Here is a 19,964-nt window from a genome sequence, read left to right as displayed (position 1 = left end):
AAAGGCTCTCCCAAAAAAGAAAAGCCTAGGAATGGATGGATTCACTGCTGAATTCTACCAGACATTTTTTTTTAAGTTTTATTTTTATATATTTGAAAGAGTTAGAGAGTTAGAGACAGAGAAAGAGGTCTTCCATATGCTGGTTCACTCCCCAGATGGCCACAGTGGCCAAAGCTGTGCCCATCCGGAGCCAGGAACCAGGAGCTTGTTCCAGGTCTCCCACGTGGGTGCAGGGACCCAAGGACTTGGGCCATCTTTTACTGCTATCCCAGGCCATAGCAGAGAGCTGGATTGGAAGTGGAGCAGCTGGGTCTCGAAACCGCACCCATACGGAATGCCAGTGCCTCAGGCCAGGGCATTAACCCACTGTGCCACAGCGCCAGCCCCTCTACCAGACATTGAAAGAAGAACTAACTATATTCTCTCAATCTATACAAAATAATTGATAGGGAGGGAATTCTCCCAAATTCTTTCTACAAAGCCAGCATCACTTTAATTCCTAAAACCGAAAAAGATGCAGCAAAGAAAGTGAATTACAGACCAGTTTCCCTGATGAACTTAGACACAAGAATCCTCAAATTCTAGCCAATAGAATCCAACAGCACATCAGAAAGATCATCCACCCAGACCAAGTGGGATTTATCTCTGGTATGCAGGGATAGTTCTGCATTCACCAATTAATCAATGTGATACAACACATTAACAAGCTGCAGGAGAAAAACCATATGATTGTCTCAGTAGATGCAGAGAAAGCATTTTACAAAATACAACACCTTTTCATGATGAAAACTCTAAGCAAATTGGGAATAGAAGGAACATTACTCAATGCAATCAAGGCAATTTATGACAAACCCATGGACAGCATCATATTGAATGGAGAAAAGTTGGAAGCATTCCCAATGAGATCTGGTACCAGACAAGGATGCCCCCTCTCACCATTGCTATTCAGTATAGTACTGGAAATACTAGCCAGAGTCATTAGGCAAGAAAAAGAAATTAAAGGGATACAAATTGGGAAAGAAGAAATCAAATTATTCTTATGTGCAGATTAGATGATTCCTTATTTAGGGGATCCAAAGAGCTCCACTAAGAGACTATTGGAAATCATAGGAGAGATTGGTAAAGTAGCAAGATATAAAATCAATACACAAAATTCAACAGCCTTTATATACATAGACAATGCCACAACCCACAACTGAGAAAGAACTTCTTTTTTTTTTTTTTTACTAATAACATTTTATTTTTTTTTAAACTTTTATTTAATGAATATAAATTTCCAAAGTACAGCTTATGGATTACAATGGCTTCCCCCCCATAACGTGCCTCCCACCCGCAACCCTCCCCTTTCCCACTCCCTCTCCCCTTCCATTCACATCAAGATTCATTTTCGTTTCTCTTTCTATACAGAAGATCAGTTTAGCATACATTAAGTAAAGATTTCAACAGTTTGCTCCCACACAGAAACATAAAGTGAAAAATACTGTTTGAGTACTGGTTATAGCATTAAATCTCAATGTACAGCACACTAAGGACAGAGATCCTACATGAGGAGTAAGTGCACAGTGACTCCTGTTGTTGACTTAACAAATTGACACTCTTGTTGATGGCATCAGTAATCACCCTAGGCTCTTGTCATGAGCTGCCAAGGCTATGGAAGCCCCCTGAATTCACTGACTATGATAATTTTTAGACAAGGCCATGGTCAAAGTGGAAGTTCTTTCCTCCCTTCAGAGAAAGCTACCTCCTTCTTTGATGACCCATTCTTTCCACTGGGATCTCACTCGTGGAGATCTTTCATTTAGGTTTTTTTGTTCCCCCAGAGTGTCTTGGCTTTCCATGCCTGAAATACTCTCATGGGCTTTTCAGCCGGATCCGCGTGACTTAAGGGCTGATTATGAGGCCAGAGTGCTGTTCAGGACATCTGCCATTCTATGGGTCTTCTGTGTATCTCACTTCCCATGTTGGATCATTCTCTCCCTTTTTGATTCTATCAGCTAGTATTTGCAGACACTATTCTTGTTTATGTGGTCCCTTTGGTTCTTAGTCCTATCATTATGATCAATTGTGAACAGAAATAGATCACTGGGACTAGTAAGATGGCATTGGTACATGCCACCTTGATGGGATTGAATTGGAATCCCCTGGTATGTTTCTAACTCTACCGTTTGAGCTAAGTCAGCTTGAGCATGTCCCGAATTGTACATCTCTTCCCTCTCTTATTCCCACTCTTATATTTAACAGTGATCACTTTTCAGTTAAATTTCAGCACTTAAGAAGAATTGTGTATTGATTACAGTATTCAACCAAAAGTATTAAGTAGAACAAACAAAAAAAAATACTAAGAGGGATAACATATCAAGAAAGAACTTCTAAGATCAATCCCATTCATAATAGATACAAAAAAAATTGATTACCTTAGAATAAACTTAACCAAGGATGTCAGTGATCTCTCTGATGAGAATTACAAAACTTAAAGAAATAGGGGAAGAGAACAATAAATGGAAAAATCAAACATGCTCATCGATTGGAAAAATCAGTATCATCAAAATGTCCATTCTTCCAAAAGCAATTTACAGATTCAATGAAATACCAATCAAAAAAACCAAAGCCGTTCTTCTCAGATCTAGATAAAATGATGCTGAAATTCATATGGAAAACAGGAGACACTGAATAACTACAGCAACCTTATACAACAAAAACAAAGCCGGAGGCATCATAATACAGATTTCAAGACAAACTACAGGGTAGTTGTAATCAAAACAGCTTGGTACTGGTATAAAAACAGATGGATAGGCCAATGGAAAAGAATAGAAACACCAGAAATCGATACAAGCATCTACAATCAGCTTAACTTTGACAAAGTAGCTAAAATCAATTTCTAGAGCAAGGACAGTCTTATCAACAAATGGTGCTGGGAAAACTGGATTTCCATATGCAGAAATATGAACCAAGACCCCTCCCTTATACCTTACATAATAATCTACTCAACATGGATTAAAGATCTAAATCTGCCACCTGACACCATCAAATTATTAGAGAACATCTGGAGAAACCCTGCAAGATATTGACACAGGTAAAGACCTCTTGGAAAAGGCCCCAGAGGAACAGGCAGCCAAAGGCAAAATTAACAGTTGGGATAACATCACATTGAGAGGTTTCTGTACTGCAAAAGAAACAGCAAAGTGAAGATGCAACCAGCAGAATGGGAGAAAATATTAGCAAGTACCCCAACTGATAAATGATTAATAACCAAAATCTACAAAAAGATCAAGAAACTCCACAGCAACAAAACAAACAACTCACTTAAGAGATGAGCCAACGACCTAAACAGACATTTTTCTGAGAGGAAAACCAAATGGCCAATAAACATATGAAAAAATGTTCAGGAAGACTAGCCATCAGAAAAATGCAAATCAAAACTATGTTGAGGTTTCACCTCACCCTGTTTAGAATGGCTTTTATATAAAAATCAACAAACAACAGATACTGGTGAGAATGTTAGGAAAAAGGCACACTAATTCACTGTTGGTCAGAATGCAAACTGGCAAAGCCACTATGGAAGACAGTTTGGAGACACCACAGAAATCTGAATATAGCCCTACCATACGACCCAGCCATCCCACTCTGGAATTTATCCAAGGGAGATTAAACTGGCAAATAAAATATCTATCTGCACCTCAATGTTTATTGCAACTCAATTTGCAATAGCTAAGACATGGAATCATCCTAAGTGCTTATCAATGGAAGACTAGATAAAGAAATTATGGGATATGTACTCTATGGAACACTACACAGCAGTAAAAAAAAAAATGAAATCTGGTCAATTGCAACAAAATGGAGGAATCTGGAAAAACAGCGCAGCACGCTGAGTGGAATTAGCCAGTCCCAAAAGGACAAATATCATATGTTCTCCCTGATCTATGACAACTAACTGAGCACTTAGAAAGAAATACTTAACACGGAAGTATTCTTAGGTGTTTAAATCTGGTTGAAATTGATCCCTGTTCAAAATAAAAGCGAGTATAAGAAGGGAGGAGCTGTACAGTTTGGCACATGTTCCCTTGGACTTAACCCTGAGGGTAAAGCTAAAAACTTGCCATGGTACTCCAAATCCTATTAAGTTGGCGGGTACCAATGCCATCTTACTAAAGTGATCAGTTTAAGTTCTTTTTTTTTTTTTTTTTTTTTTTTTTTTTTTTTTTTTTTTTTTTTGACAGGCAGAGTGGACAGTGAGAGAGAGAGACAGAGAGAGAAAGGTCTTCCTTTTGCCGCTGGTTCACCCTCCAATGGCCGCCGCTGCAGCCGGCGCACCGCGCTGATCCTGGCAGGAGCCAGGAGCCAGGTGCTTTTCCTGGTCTCCCATGGGGTGCAGGGCCCAAGCACCTGGGCCATCCTCCACTGCACTCCCTGGCCATAGCAGAGAGCTGGCCTGGAAGAGGGGCAACCGGGACAGAATCCGGCGCCCCAACCGGGACTAGAACCCGGTGTGCCGGCGCCGCAAGGTGGAGGATTAGCCTATTGAGCCACGGCGCCGGCTTCTAAAGTGATCAGTTTAAGTTCTAAATAATGTCGGGGTCTGTGGCCTCAAGATGCTTCCATAGCCTTGGCAGCTCATGACAAGAGCCTTGGGTGATCACTGACGTCATAAATAGGACTGTCAATTGTTAAATCAACATTAGTCACTGTGCACTCACTCCCCATTTAGGACCTCTGTCCTTAATGTGTTGTACTATAAGAATTGACAGTAAAACTAATCTTCAAACAGTACTTTATATTTTCTGTGTCTGTGTGTGCAAACTGTTGAACTCTTTACTGAATACAGAGTCAATCTTCTGTGTATAAACATAATTAAAATGAATCTTAATGAAGAATGAGATAGGAGAGGGAGTAGGAGGTGAGATGCTTTGGGGGTGGGAGGCTGGGTATAGGGGGAAGATCCACTATAATCCAAAATTTGTACTTTTGAAATTTATATTTATTAAATAAAAGCTTTCTATAAAAAAGTAATATATCTTATTTATATAAACTACTTGCTGGAGAACACTTGATTCTCAATAATAAGCAGTTTTCTGAAGTATAAATTCAAATGTGTTTATATTTTCCTTATATTCTGAGTTCTTTTTTTTCCAGAGTGAAAAAACACTTTTTTTTTTTTTTTTTTTTTTGACAGGCAGAGTGGATAGTGAGAGAGAGAGACAGAGAGAAAGGTCTTCCTTTGCCGTTGGTTCACCCTCCAATGGCCACCACGGCTGGTGCACTGCAGCCGGCGCACCGCACTGATCCGAAGGCAGGAGCCAGGTGCTTCTCCTGGTCTCCCATGGGGTGCAGGGCCCTAGGACTTGGGCCATCCTCCACTGCCTTCCCGGGCCACAGCAGAGAGCTGGCCTGGAAGAGGGGCAACCAGGAAAGAATCCAGCGCCCCTACCGGAACTAGAGCCCGGTGTGCCGGCGCCGCTAGGTGGAGGATTAGCCTATTGAGCCGCGGCGCCGGCGGAAAAAACACTTCTTAATTAAGAGTTTCTATATAGGAAATCCAACTTCACAGTGAATCTGAATAATCAAAATCAGTCTTTCTTTTAGATTTGTCTAACTAAATCTTTAGTCTTTTCCATTCTGATATTTCTTTGGTGTTTTCATTTATTTCACTTTTTGTCTCTTTAGTTTGAAGCTGCATGGGCATTAACTAACATAGCATCCGGAACTTTTCTACATACCAAAGTAGTGATTGAAACAGGGGCTGTTCCAATTTTTATCAAACTTCTTAATTCAGAACATGAAGATGTTCAGGAACAAGTAAGTTTCTAATTTATACTGTTTTATGAGCTATATTTAAATTTTCAAAGTACCATTTATGATTATATTCCACTTTTGTATCTAATTGCCTGTACTGTGCATTTATTAAAATATAGTAGTTTCTTTGTAGTGCATAATTGTAAGAGCAATGAATTGTCTGAGGCATAATCCTGGATTCCCTGTAAGTGATCTCATCTAGCACAGGAATTACTATTCCTATTTATAAAGCACAGTACTGAGCCACAGAAAAGTTAGTAACATATCCATCATAGGGAATGGCTGAACCAGGTTTTAAACCGGGGCTAAACTGACTCCTTATTCTTTGCATGTATGTGGATTATTTTGTTGTTACTTTTAAAATATCATTTTACTTTTAATAGAACCATTTTCATAAAATTCATGAATAAATTTGTTACGAGGGAAAATTTAGTATTATATAATTGTACTCTTCTAAGAAAATCAAGTATTGGCATTTTTGTTTTAAGCCTTTCTTTTGTTTTGGAAGCCTTTCTTCTGGTGTTATTCTTCCAAGAAAATTTTACTGATTAATTAATAAATCCACTTAGATATGTACCATATTCTATCTAGTCCTCAATTGTTGTACATTTGAGTTATTTTTAACGTCATATTCTTAAGGAAAAGTGATGAACATCATTATTTATCCATCATTATTTATCTTTCTTAATGTGCCTTTATATTGGTTCATTAGGGAAAATGACTACTCTGTCAAAAGATAGAAATTTCTTAAGACTCTTAGTAGCCTCCAAAGTTGACCAACAATATTATTCTAAGTAATGTTCCATCAGCAATCTATTATACTTCATGGGGTAGATAGTATGTTTACTTTAAAGACAAGCTTAGTTCTACTAGAGTAGATGTTAAAAATATTAACTCATGTTTTAAATGTTAAAATTAAAGTTTCTCAGTTGAAGAAATAACATGTATTTTTGTATTTATATAAAATATTTAAGTGAAAATATATTAAAATGATAATTTGCAAAATTTCTTATTTAAGTGAATAATTTGACATTTTGCTGTCATTCGTTTTAAAACATATAGTGAAATCTTAATCCTAAATTTATTTTCAGGATCAATCTAAGCTATTGCCTCATTTTTCTTTGTCTTTATTTACTTTTGTTATTTTACAAAACAGTCCCTTTTTTTTTCTTTTTTTTTTTTTTTAAGATTTAGTTATTTAAAAGTCAGAGTTACACAGAGAGAGAAGGTGAGGCAGAAAGAGAGAGAGAGACATCTTCCATCTGCTGGTTCATTCCCCAATTGGTTGCAATGGCCAGAGCTGCACCGTTTTGAAGCCAGGAGCCAGGAGCTTCTTCTGGGTCTCCCACGCGAGTGCAGGGCCCAAGGACTTGGGCCATCTTCTGCTTTCCCAGGCCATAGGAGAGAGCTGGATTGGAAGCAGAGCAGCTGAGTCTCGAGTGGGCACCCAGATGGGATGCTGGCACTGCAGGCAGTGTCTTTATCCTCTGTGCCACAGTGCTGGCCCCGAAACAGTCTCTTCTAATAAGAGAAGTTCTTGGCAAATTTCTAGTATAAGTAATTGGAAAATTGACCAGATAGATGGTTTTTGTCTCTCTATGTGGATTCAGAGTTGACAAATTTACTTTGTTGAATAGTACTGACATTCCACTGCTTTGGAAGAAAACTTTAAAAATACTCTCACTTCCAATTTCATTAGAAATAATATTAAATTAAATTTTGTAGATTTTCTTTTCTTATTGCCCTGGCTTTTAATTTCATATATTGTTGAAAACTATTGCTTTGTTCATTTTGTATTAAAATTCCCTTCTTAGAGAAAGCATTTTATTTAAGGTACTATTTTAAAATAACACTTTTTTCTTGTATTGCTAAGGCTGTTTGGGCACTTGGTAATATTGCTGGTGATAATGCAGAATGCAGAGATTTTGTTTTGAACTGTGAAATACTTCCACCTCTTTTAGAGTAAGTACTTTATTTAAATTTATTATAACTAAATTATGACTCCTTTTGGAAAAGAAAGCTATATACTTCATTGTGGTTCTTCATTTACAATTAAGTTCTTCAGTAATATTTTAAAATTTTGCTTCTGGTTAGCCCTGTATGCAGTAGCCTAAAAGAAGGCAAAAACAGGAAACAATTTCAAAATATGTCATAACTACATTTTTCATGGTCTCTTAAAACGTACTCACGAGTGGTTTTTAGTTCCTTCATGTTTATTTGCTGTGTTAAAATAATTGTTCTACAGAACAAGGATATGTTGTTGTTTATAATATAACACAGCAAATATTTAATACTTGAATGATGAGATATTTAGGGTGTCAGTAGGTTTTTCTTTTTTATTTTCAAAGGTTTAGAGAAGAAAGATGAAAGAGACGTTTCTTTAGATTAGAATTTTACTTAAAATCAGTTACCAATCATAAAAAATATTTTACTGAAATAATAAAATAGTTTGAAAGGTAAGTGTCTTTATATGTGTAATTTGTCATTCACTAAAATGATCTTTGTTTAGACTAAATGCCAATGGCAAGTAATAAGAAAGAAATTTACATACCAGGTGGTTAGAAGGAAAGCTTTTACCCTTTATAATTTCTATTCCATTCTGCATCCTCGCCAGCTGAAGAATTAAATAGAATCAATTTTTAGATAGTAGTTTACGAAAGACATTTTTCTCCTTTAGAGCAACTAGCTTTCTGTGGACAGAAGTGATATCTTGGCATGACTTCATTAAACTAACATTAATTGGGCACCTACTTTACACATGCCATTGAACCATTCACTGCAAATTTCATTTACTGTGGGCTTACCCAAAGTTGATGTTCCATTGTCTTTGAGAATTTATCTGGATTATAAAAGAAAATACTAATTTAGAGTTCAATATCAAAGTCATTTTGAAGTCTGTACTATTGAAAACATCTCTTAAAATTTCTGAGATTTTACTGACCTGATTTTATGGTTTCCATATTCAGCACTTTATTTCTCTTTTAACTCCTGGTTCTCTAGCTCTAGGTCATTTTATTATTTGTTAATATCTCTGGTTGATAACTGTTTATGAAATAGTAAGCATTTCTTATGTATAATCCCTTTGAATATTTAAGGGACTTTTAAATAATAACTTAAGAAACCCAACAAAAAAGTAAGTCTTAATAGTAAATAAACAGTATAATTAGAAGTACTAGTTACACTAAATTTCAGAAAAGACTGTGAGAAGCTAGTTTCAGAGTTTCATTTTTATAAAATTTGATATTAGAAAGATTTGTTTAAAAATTGAGAGAAGTAATAAAAATGGAAATAAGTCAACTACCAGATAACCTTATTTAGTTGGACAAAATGAAGATTTGTTAGCTTAAAAATTATTATGAATTATGTACTCTGACATTGAAATTTACATTTAGCTAATGTGTAAGTAAATATAAAACCTTTTTATGTACCTGTCATTTGATTAATTCTGTTGAATGAATTTTATTAGTAATTCATTTTATTCTCAGTAAATGTGAATCTTTAAGTTTTATAGATTTCATGCTGAAACTTTATTATTTTAATTTAATTCAACTTTAACATATAATATAGCATACCTACACAAGAAGAGATTTACTTTCTCATAATAACGATATTGATACAGAAAAAGAACAATGTATATTAATAGTTGGCCAGCTTTAAGCCTTCAGGCTAAATCTGGCTTGCTTTCTACTTTTGTAAATTAAGTTTTTTTGAACAGAGCCAGATTCGATCACTTAATGTCTTGGTTGCTTTCCTGTTACATCAGCAGAGTTCAGTTGCAACAGAAAAAGAGTGCCTGCAAGACATGAAATATTTATTGAAAAAAAATTGTCAACCCCAATACACACAATTAGTCTAACTCTTATTTCTAAATGAATTGTATTTTTAGGAGAACTCAAATCTATTTATAGTGATACTTTTAGGACAGACTTTTTTTTCAATGTGGTGAAATATAAATAACATAAAACTAACCAATTGTATAGGTCAGTGGCATTCAGTACATTTGTAGTGTTGTACAAGTATCAGTATTCTCTAGTTCCAGAACCTTTTTACAACCACAAATAGAAACCCATTACCCATTAAGCAGTCATATCCCATTTCCCCATTGTCTTAGTTTTGGAAACCACAAGTATGCTTTCTGTTTCTGTGGATTTTCCTGTACTGGATTTGACATATAAATGGAATCATATAATATATGATGACCTTTTGTACTGACTTGTTCCTGTTAGTGTATTGTTTCCATATTGTTACATGTGTTTGTACTTTATTTTTATGGAAGATTAATATTCCATTATATGAGCATGTATTTTGTTTACCCATTTGTTAGTTGATGGGCATTTTGATCATTTGATTATTGACCACTATAAATAATTGTGCCATTGAGCATTTGTGTACAGTTTTTTTTTTTTTTTTGACAGGCAGAGTGGACAGTGAGAGAGAGAGACAGAGAGAAAGGTCTTCCTTTGCCGTTGGTTCACCCTCCAATGGCCGCCACGGCCGGCGCGCTGCGGCCGGCGCACCGCGCTGATCCGATGGCAGGAGCCAGGAGCCAGGTGCTTTTCCTGGTCTCCCATGGGGTGCAGGGCCCAAGCACCTGGGCTATCCTCCACTGCACTCCCGGGCCACAGCAGAGAGCTGGCCTGGAAGAGGGGCAACCGGGACAGAATCCGGCGCCCCAACCGGGACTAGAACCCAGTGTGCCGGCGCCGCTAGGCGGAGGATTAGCCTAGTGAGCCGCGGCGCCAGCCTACAGTTTTTTTTGAACACGGGTTTTCAAGTCTTGTGGGTATGTAGTACACCTAGAAGAAGAATTTGCATGTTTATCTGTTATCTTTGACATTTTTGTAACTACCAAACTATTTTCCTAAGCAACTCTGCCATCTTCAATTCCCATCTTTACATCCTCACCAAGAATTCATATCAACTATTATTTTGATTTAAATCATCCTAGAAGGTATAAGGTAGTGTCTCATTCTGCTTTCAAATGCTTTTCTCCAGTGACAGTGAACATCATTTCATGTGAGTGTTGGCCATTTGTATATCTCTTTTGGAGAAATGTCTATCAAATCCTTAAGTACTAAAAAATATCAAGGTGCACATAGACATCCACCTGTCCCAGCATGATTTGTTGGGGAGAGTCTTCTTTCCCAATTGAATGGTCTTGGTACCTTGTTGAAAATTATTTGATTGTAGATGTGTGAGTTTATTTCTAGATTTTTAATTCTATTCTATTGATTTATATTTGTACCAGTACCAAACTATTTTGATAGCCATAACTATCAAAAGAGATGTGAGTTTTCCAATTGCTGCTCGTCACGGGGCAGCAGGTCTGATAGAGCTCCTCAGGGCCAGCCTGGGGAGCTCAGGGGCCAAGTGGGATGAGTGTTGGAGGCAGAGGAACCACACCAGAGCTGGGAGATCAGTCAACGCCCAGGGTGCAGCAGGGTTCTCGACTTTATTGGGAGGGGAAGAGCTTTTATAGACACAGAAAGGGGGCTGTCCAGGGTACAAGGGAACCGAGCCAACCAGCTGAAAGGTAAGGCAGGACACGAGCCGGGCACACCCTCAAGGGCCTATCACAGCCGAGGACACATACTGTCCACGAATACGAAAGTCTCCTGTCAGGCTAGGTACCTCCCCCGGGGCCATCTTGGATTGTTGGAAACGCTGAGTCACTGGGATGTAGAAGTGCAGCAAACTTGAGCAAAGGCTTAGCGACCTTGTTGAGTGAAGGCTTAGCAACTTTGTTTCCTTTCCGATTGCAGCCCCCCACCCCGCCCCGCATCCAACTTACTCTTCAAGATTGACAGTTACAGACACTTGAGAGCCACTGTCTTCAAATAAATTAATTAAAAAAAAAAAAGTTACAGAGAGAAAAGGAGAAAGAAAGAGAACTTCCATACACTGGCTCATATCCCAAATAGCCGCCAGGGCCAAGGCTGGGCCTGGCCAAACCAGGAGCTTCATACAGGTCTTTTGTGGAAGTACAAGGACTAAGTACTTGGGCCATCTGCTACATTTCTCAGGCCGTTAGGGAGCTGGATTGGAAGTTGAGCAGCCAGGACTTGAACTGGTACCCACACGTGATGCTGACTTCACAGGTGGCAGCTTAACCCACTTTACCATAATGCCAGCCCTGGGCCATATCTTTTTGATAGAGATTCTATCAGGTGTGTAGATTTCCTTGGAAAATACTGTCTTAACAATATTGTCTTCCGTTCCATGCACATGAGATATTATTTATTTTGTTTAGATATTTCATTTTAACAACATTTTGTAGTTTTCAGTGTACAAGACTTATACCTTCTTGGTTATTTTTTTCTTTTTCAAAGTATAGATAGTCTCTGACATAGCATGATTTATTTAGCTTTCAATTTTTTGGAGTTTTTATTGGTATGAAAGTGATACAATTCAGGAGAAACTGTACTTGGAAATTTGAATTTTGACCTTTTCCTGGGCTAATGATATATGGTATGTTACTCTCTCATGATGCTGGGCAGCAGCAGGGAGCCACAGTTCCTGGCAGTCATGTTAATATGAGGTAAACAGCTGATACTCTGTAGTATACTATTGTTAAGTTATGATGTTCAGATGTATTAACTTTTTTAAAAAGAGATTTATTTTATTTGAAAGAGTTAGAGAGAGAGAGAGAGAGAGAGAGGGGGGTCTTCCATCCACTGGTTCACTCCCAAAATGACCACAAAGGCCATAGCTGAGCTGATCTGAAGCCAAGAGCCAGGAGCTTCTTCCAGGTCGCCCAAATGGGTGCAGGGGCCCAAGGACTTGGGCAGTCTTTAACTGCTTTCCTAGGCCATAGCAGAGAGCTTGATTGGAAGTGGAGCAGCTGGGACTCAAACTGGCTTCATATGGGATGCTAGCACAGGGCTTTAACCCGCTGCACCATTAGCCAGACCCACTAAATTCACTTTTGACTTAAAATATTTTTATTTTGCAATAAGCTTATTGGGATGTAACACCATCATTCATTGAGGAACATTTGTGTTTTACTCTTTTTAATGCTATTGTACTTAGCATTTTTTTTTTACTTTTTCACTGATTTTTTTTTTAAAGATTTATTTATTTATTTGAAAGGCAGAGCTACGGAGAGGAGGAGAAAGAGAGAGAGAGAGAGAGAGGTCTTTATCGACTGGTTCACTCCCCAGATGGCACAACGGCTGGAGCCGCACCATTCTGAAGCCAGGAGCCAAGAGCTCCTTCCAGGTCTCCCACATAGGTTCAAGGGCCCAAGGCCTTGGGCCATCTTCGACCGCTTTCCCAGACCACAGCAGGAACTTGGATCATTGATCTATTTTTAAAGAAATATTATTGAAAAACAGAGTAACTGAGACAGAAGAAGAGACAAAGAATCAGAGATTTTTCATCTGCTCATTCACTTTCCAAATGGCCACAGAGAACCTCAGCCAGGAGCCTGTAACTCTATCTGGATTTCCTGTGTGTAGCTGCCAGGGGCCCAGGATCTTTTGCTATTTTGCAGGTGTATTAGTAGAAACTAGAGTGCTAGTGGAGCAGTTGGGACTCTGATCAGGGTTCATAAGCGATGCCAGCATTGGTGGTTCTTAATTCATTGTGCCTCAATGTTGGTTCCTGTTCAGTGATCTTGTAGCCAATACAGCTGAGTTTTGTGTATTGATCTTCTAGCTTGTACTTTGTTGAATTTATTTATTAGCACTAATAGTTATTTTGTTGGTTCTTTTGGAATTCTTTATGTAAGAACTTTTCCTCTGTGAATATACTTCCCCTTCTTGCCTTCCAGTTCATTTCTATTTCTGTTTGTAATTGCTTGAACTTCCATTGTACTGACAAGAAGTTTTAGTACTGTGTTGCAAAGAAGTGGGGAAAGTAAGTAACTTTTTACTGTTTCTTATTTTGGAGTTAAAGCTTTCATTCTTTCACAGTTGGATATGGTAGCCATGGGTTTCTTTTGTTGTTGCTAGGGTTTTTTTGTTTGTTTGTTTGTTTGTTTTGGGTAAATGTCCTTTATTGTGTTCAGATAGTTTCCTTCTGATTTGTTGAGGTAGTTTTTTTTTTTTTTGGGGGGGGGGTGGTTGTGAAATGGTGCTGAATTCTTTGAAATGCCTTTTCTACATCAGATGATGTGATCATATTTTTTCTCTTCATTCTATTAATGTGGTTTATTATATTGATATTTGTATATTGAACCGTGATTTCATTCCTGGAATAAATCTCATTTTGTCTTAGTATATAATACTTTGAATATACTACTGGGTTCAGTTTACTGTAATTGTAGTGTTCTCTTCTACATTTTAGAAGCTTTTATTATTATTTGAAAGGCAGAGTTACAGAGACTGAGAGAGGGAGAGATGCTTGTTCATTCCCCAAATGGTTGCAATAGCTGGAGCTGGGCTGATCTGAAGCCAGAAGCTTCTTTTGGGTCTTCCACGTGGATGCAGGGGCCCAAGCAGTTGGGCTGTCCTCTGCTGCCTTCCAGGCATGTTAGCAGGGAGCTGGATTGGAAGTGGAACTGGAGGGACTAAAACTGGTGCCCATATGGGATACCAGTGCTGCAGGTGGCAGTGTAACCTGCTGTGCCACAATATTTTGAAAGATTTTGAGAAGGATTTAATTCTTTATTGTTGGTGAAATTCATCAGTGAAGCAATCTAACGCTGAGCTTTTGTTTACTGAGAAGTTTTTGGTAGGTGACTCAGTATCTTCACTTGTTATGGTCAGATGTCCTATTTTTTCTTGAGGTGTTTTGGCTATTTCTGTGTTTTAAGATTAATTTCATTCTCTATGGGTTATCTAATGAGTTTTTTTATTGTTCATAATATTTTTTATTTCTGAAAGGGCAGTGATAAAAGTCTCACTTTCATTGCTAGTTTTAATGATTTGAGTCTGTTTTCCTTTGTTGATCTAGATGAGGATTTGTTAATTTGTTGATTTTTTTTCAAAGAGCCACCTTTGACTTAGTTGATTGTAATTTTTTATTCATTAGTATATTTCTACTCATTCTTTCCTTCTGTTAGCTTTAGGTTTCATTTACTGTAATTTTTCTAGTTTCTTAAGTGGGGAAAATTGTGCTATCTATTTTAGATTTGTTTATTTATTTGAAAGGCTCAGAGGAAGGGAGAGCAGTCTCCCCCTTCCTCTCTAATTGACATTGTTTGATTTCTTTGTAAGGGACTCCATTAATTCTTTACACATTTCCTTTCCTGTATATTTTTAAAGTTACTTTCTTATGACAATTAACATCCTAAATACATAATAACCTTGTTTAAATTACAACCAATGTAGCTTTAGAATTGTGCTGTTACAATAAATTTATAATTATTATTTTATGCATTTGTCTTTTAAATAATAAAAAAGAAATTACAAACCAATTCCTAAGACCCATATGTTAGGTCATTTGATTGTATCCCATAAATCTTCATTACTGTTTTTAATTTTTCTAATTCATTCTTTTTTTGTCTGACTGAAATATTTCCAAAGGTTTTATTCTTGCTTGAATATTCTTTCTTCTGCCTCACCAAGTCTGTTGTTAAGTGTTTCCACTGTATTTTATTTGACATACTGAATTCTTCATTTCTAATATTTCATTTTGATTTCTCTCCAAAACCTCCATTTTCATGGGAAAATTTTTCCTTCATATCATGTGTGGATTTCTTTAACTAATGGATTTGCTCCTCATTGCTTCTGAGTAATCTTCTGATCAATCTTTGAGTTCCTTTTCAGGAAATTTCATCAATTTCTTTCTCTTTACATTCTAATGTTGAATTGTTTTTTTCCTTTGAGGGAGTCATGTTGTATTCCTTATTCTTGTTTATCAAATTTCTGCATTTATTTTTAGGCATTTGTGAAGTACTTATTGGTTTTCTCCTCTGATGGCTTTTATCTTTGAACTATGCCTCTGTAGCTTAATAGAGTGTCTGCTCTTTCAGTGAATACTCAGCTTTGTGGTGGGTATGGCCATGGGTGTCATAGATCTCTGTTAGCATGGGGAGGGTGTGATTACCTCTGTTGATGTAATCACACCTTCACTTCCTCTCTTCAGGATGATCAATGCCCAGGATTAGCTGGCAGTGGTTGCAACACTCACCCATTCTGTCATATGAATTGCAGAAAGGATCTATGCAGTCCTCAGTGTTAGCACTGATCCCACTGCAGTGATCCACCCTGGGTAATCAGAGAGCTCTGAGCCTCTGGCGCCAGACACAGTGATTGTCCTGAGACTCAGTTACACCCTGCACCCTATCATGCAGTCACAGAGTTCCCACAGTCACAGGGTGCAGAGATCTGGTCGGCCCCGCCAGCCTGTCCTGTCCACAGAGAGAGCAGATATGTTCTCAGAGCCAGCTGTCTGTATGTGATCCACCTTGATGATTTCAACCCCAGAGCCTTGACATGATGAGAGGCTGTGGGCACCTCCCAGTCCTATGTGGGTGCCCAGCCCTCTATCAACTCTCCCAGCCAGACTCAAAGTCAGTGGGGAATGAAGATTTTTTCCTCTGGTTAAATCCTCAGATCACACGTGCACACAAGAGCTGATATAGCCGCTACTGGTGTCAAAATAGCATTTTCTACCTGCTGGTTGCAGGGGCCCCTTGTCAGGGGATGGAGAGAAATGTGCTTTTTTTTCCTCACTGCGTCAGGTGGGTACCCTGCCCATGTTAGGGCTCCAGGCTGGATTCAAAACACTGTGGTTTGCAAGGCTTTCCCTCTGGGCAGTATCACCAGTAATGGGCTGCTGCAGTTTGCTCTCACCTTGCTTTCCAAAGTTAGCATGTCCTCTAGGTCTTGGCTGCCAGGAATGTGTTTCTTGCTGCATATCTGTACCTTACATGCTGATCTGCGGCATCCTTCTTCTTTCTGTAGAATTTCCACTGAAGAGGTCTCTCCAGTCTCCCTTGGGAATGCACTTCGCCACTTTTTTCTGCTATTTCCACCTCACCTATAGTAGTAGGTCTTTTCCCTATTCAGCCATCTTGGAATCCTCCCATTAACTTTTTTGAAAATATTTAAGACAATAGATTTAAAATATTTGCATAGCAAATCCAAATGTTCCCTGGGGGAAAATTTCTTTTAATTTATATATTTTAGTATTAATGGGTCACAGTTTGTTTATTTGCATATTTCATACTTTCTTGTTGAAAACTGAACATTTTTGTCATTACAATATGGCAACTGTGAAAATCAGATTATCTTTTCTCCTTTGGTTCCTTCCCACCACCAGAAACCTTTTATTTAAGAAATACAAGCTTCATACATTTCATAATTACAACTCTAGGAACATGGTGATTCTTCCTGCTCTACCCGCCCTCCACCCATTCTCCCACCACTCTCCTGCCTCCCTTTCCTATTCCCACACTTATTTTATTTTTACTGAAAACTATTTTCAGTTAACTTTGTACACATATGATTAACTCTATGTTAAGTAAAGAGTTCAACAAGTAGTATGAAAAAAAGGAACTGTTCCTCAACAGTCAAGACAAGGGCTGTTCAAAGTCATTGCTTTTCAAAATGTCAATTTCACTTCTGCAGATTGCCTTTTAGTATGAGAGGTCAGGGAGAACATATGGTATTTGTCCTTTCGAGACTGGCTTATTTCACTAAGTATAATCTTTTGCAGCTTCATCCATTTTGTTGCAAATGACTGGATTTCATTAGTTTTTGTTTATGGCTGTGTAGTATTCCATTGTGTAAATATCCCATTATTTCATTATCTGTTCTTCAGTTGGAGGGCATTTGGGTTGATTCCACATCTTAGCTATTGTGAATTGAGCTGCAGTAAACATGGGGATACAGATAACTCTTTCATATGATGATTTCATTTCCCTTGGGTAAATTCCCAGGAGTGGGATGGCTGGGTCATATGGTAGATCTGTATTCTTATTTCTGAGGTATCTCCATACTGTCTTTAGATTTTACATTTCTACCAACAGTGAATTAGGGTACCTTTTCCCCATATCCTCACCAGAATTTGTTGATTTCTGTGAAAGCCATTTTAACTGGCATGAGGTGAAACATTGTGGTTTTCATTGGCATTTCCCTGACAGCTAGTGATCCTGAGCATTTTTTCATGTGATTTTTGGCCACTTGGATTTCCTCTTAGGAGTTCTATGTGCTTCCTGTACTTAAACATCCCTTTCTTTCTCCAAATTAGGGAAGTTTTCTGTAATTATTTCACCAAAAAGCCTTCTAACTCATTCTCTTTTTTCCATGCCTTTAGGAAGTCCTAAGACCCATGTGTTTGGTCATTTGATAGTATCCCATAGATTTCTAGTAGTGTTTTTTAGTTTCCTAATTTCTTCTCTTTTTTATCTGACTGTAAAATTTCCAGAGATTTGTCTTTTAACTTGGATATTCTTTCTTCTGCTTCACCAAGTCTGTTGTTAATGCTTTCTACCGCATTTTTAATCATTCTATTGAATTCTTTATTTCTAAGATTTTGTTTTGATTTCTGTTTAACATCTCAATTTCATGGAGAAAATTTTCTTTCATGTCATGTACAGATTTGCTTGTGATTAATTCTAAATAATACTATAATCAATTTTTTGAATTCCATTTCTCTATTTCTTCAATCTCTTCATCTCCACATTCTAGTATTTAAGTGTTATGTTCTTTTGGGGGCATGATGTTGTCTTCCTTATTCTTCTTTCTTGGCTTTTACATTTGTTATTTGGCATTATGGAGGTACTCATTAGTTTCTTTTTTGTTTTGATTTGTTTTTTCTCTCTGATGGCTTTTATTTTCAGACTATGCCTATGTGGTTTAGTGCAGTATCTGCTCTTTCAGTGAATACCTAGAGGCACGAGGTGGGTGTGGCCTGGGAGCTCTGTTCAGTGCTCCAGGGTGAAGGCAGTGTCCAAGGTAACACCCAGGTTGAGGTTGGGTGTGGTAAATCTTTTTTTTTTTTCTTTTTTTTTTTAATCAGAGGGGAGGTTTTTCTGCTCTTTTGGCATAGTCTCATGCTTACCTCTTCTTTTCAAAGGAGACCAATGCCTGGGCACAAACCCCAGTGGGTATAATGCACATCCACACTGTCACAACAACCACACAAAGGATCTGTACAGTCCTTGATGTAACCATGGATTCTACAGCAATGACCCTCACCAGGGAATCAGGGAGCCCCGAGCATGTGGAGTTTCCCACAGTGACTGCACAAAGTCCCAGCCATAGCCTGAGCTCTGCCATGCAGCCACAGTATTTTCACAGCCCTGGCTCCAGACCTCCCACAGTCATGCTCATGACCCAGCCCCCTGTCAGTTCTCCCAGCCACACTCAGGCTTCTCTGCTCAGCTAGTCCCTGGGCACATTAACTCAGGCTGGTACAACTATTACCACTTGCTGTAATTGTTTCTTTAGATATTTTTAAAAATCAATTTGGTAATCTTTGTCATGTGTAGTCTGTTAAGTCTCTAATCTCTGTTACTTCAGTTTAGTTGTTAGCCAGAGCATTGATAGCAGAGAATACCTTAAATGACTAGGGCAAAGAAAGAAGAATAAAAATTCTCAAGTTTTTCACAGATTGGCTCTGTGTTGGTTCACTGCTTCAAGCTGCCAAGCTTAGCTTCAAGCTTAGCCAGGCCTTTTTCCCTCGCCTGAGCATTCACTTCTTGCTTATGCTAAACCTTAAAGGTCCACCAGAATGGAAAACCTGAGGTCTTCTCAGGGTTTTTCTTTGCATTCACTATGACCTAGGCATGTGCAAAGCTTTCTAGATTGTCTGATGTTGCAGGATCTTTTTAAATCCCTTATTTTTTTAAAAAATTTATTTTATTTTATTTTTGACAGGCAGAGTGGACAGTGAGAGAGACAGAAAGAAAGGGCTTCCTTTTGCCGTTGGTTCACCCTCCAATGGCCGCCGCGGCCGGCACGTTGCGGCCGGCACACTGTGCTGATCCGAAGGCAGGAGCCAGGTGCTTCTCCTGGTCTCCCATGGGGTGCAGGGCCCAAGCACTTGGGCCATCCTCCACTGCACTCCCTGGCCACAGCAGAGAGCTGGCCTGGAAGAGGGGCAACCAGGACAGAATCCGGCGCCCCGACCGGGACTAGAACCCGGTGTGCCGGCGCCGCAAGGCAGAGGAGTAGCCTATTGAGCCGCAGCACCAGCCTTAAATCCCTTATTAAACGAGGTACCTTACCACCTTTTCTCTCTAGGTTCTCAGTGTGTTTCTTATTAGCCTTACCTACATTCTT

The 19,964-nt window shown here is 38.4% G+C and overlaps 1 protein-coding gene across 5 annotated transcripts in view; it reads left to right on the top strand.

Annotated features, from left to right (window-relative positions):
* The window catches only part of KPNA5 (karyopherin subunit alpha 5), a 95,721-nt gene that overhangs the window by 27,720 nt on the left and 48,037 nt on the right, over window positions 1–19,964 (top strand). For all 5 annotated transcript variants that reach the window (XM_008263417.4, XM_051855390.2, XM_051855389.2 and 2 more), the window contains exons 6-7: window positions 5,662–5,793; window positions 7,664–7,752. In XM_008263417.4, coding sequence (XP_008261639.1) covers window positions 5,662–5,793; window positions 7,664–7,752 — 221 coding nt within the window. The remainder of the gene's footprint in view (window positions 1–5,661; window positions 5,794–7,663; window positions 7,753–19,964) is intronic.

The sequence above is a fragment of the Oryctolagus cuniculus genome, chromosome 5, assembly GCF_964237555.1.
Source record: "Oryctolagus cuniculus chromosome 5, mOryCun1.1, whole genome shotgun sequence".
Classification (NCBI taxonomy): Eukaryota; Metazoa; Chordata; class Mammalia; order Lagomorpha; family Leporidae; genus Oryctolagus; species Oryctolagus cuniculus.
The sequence above is the reverse complement of the archived record's forward strand: the minus strand, read 5'-3'. Positions and strand labels throughout refer to the sequence as shown.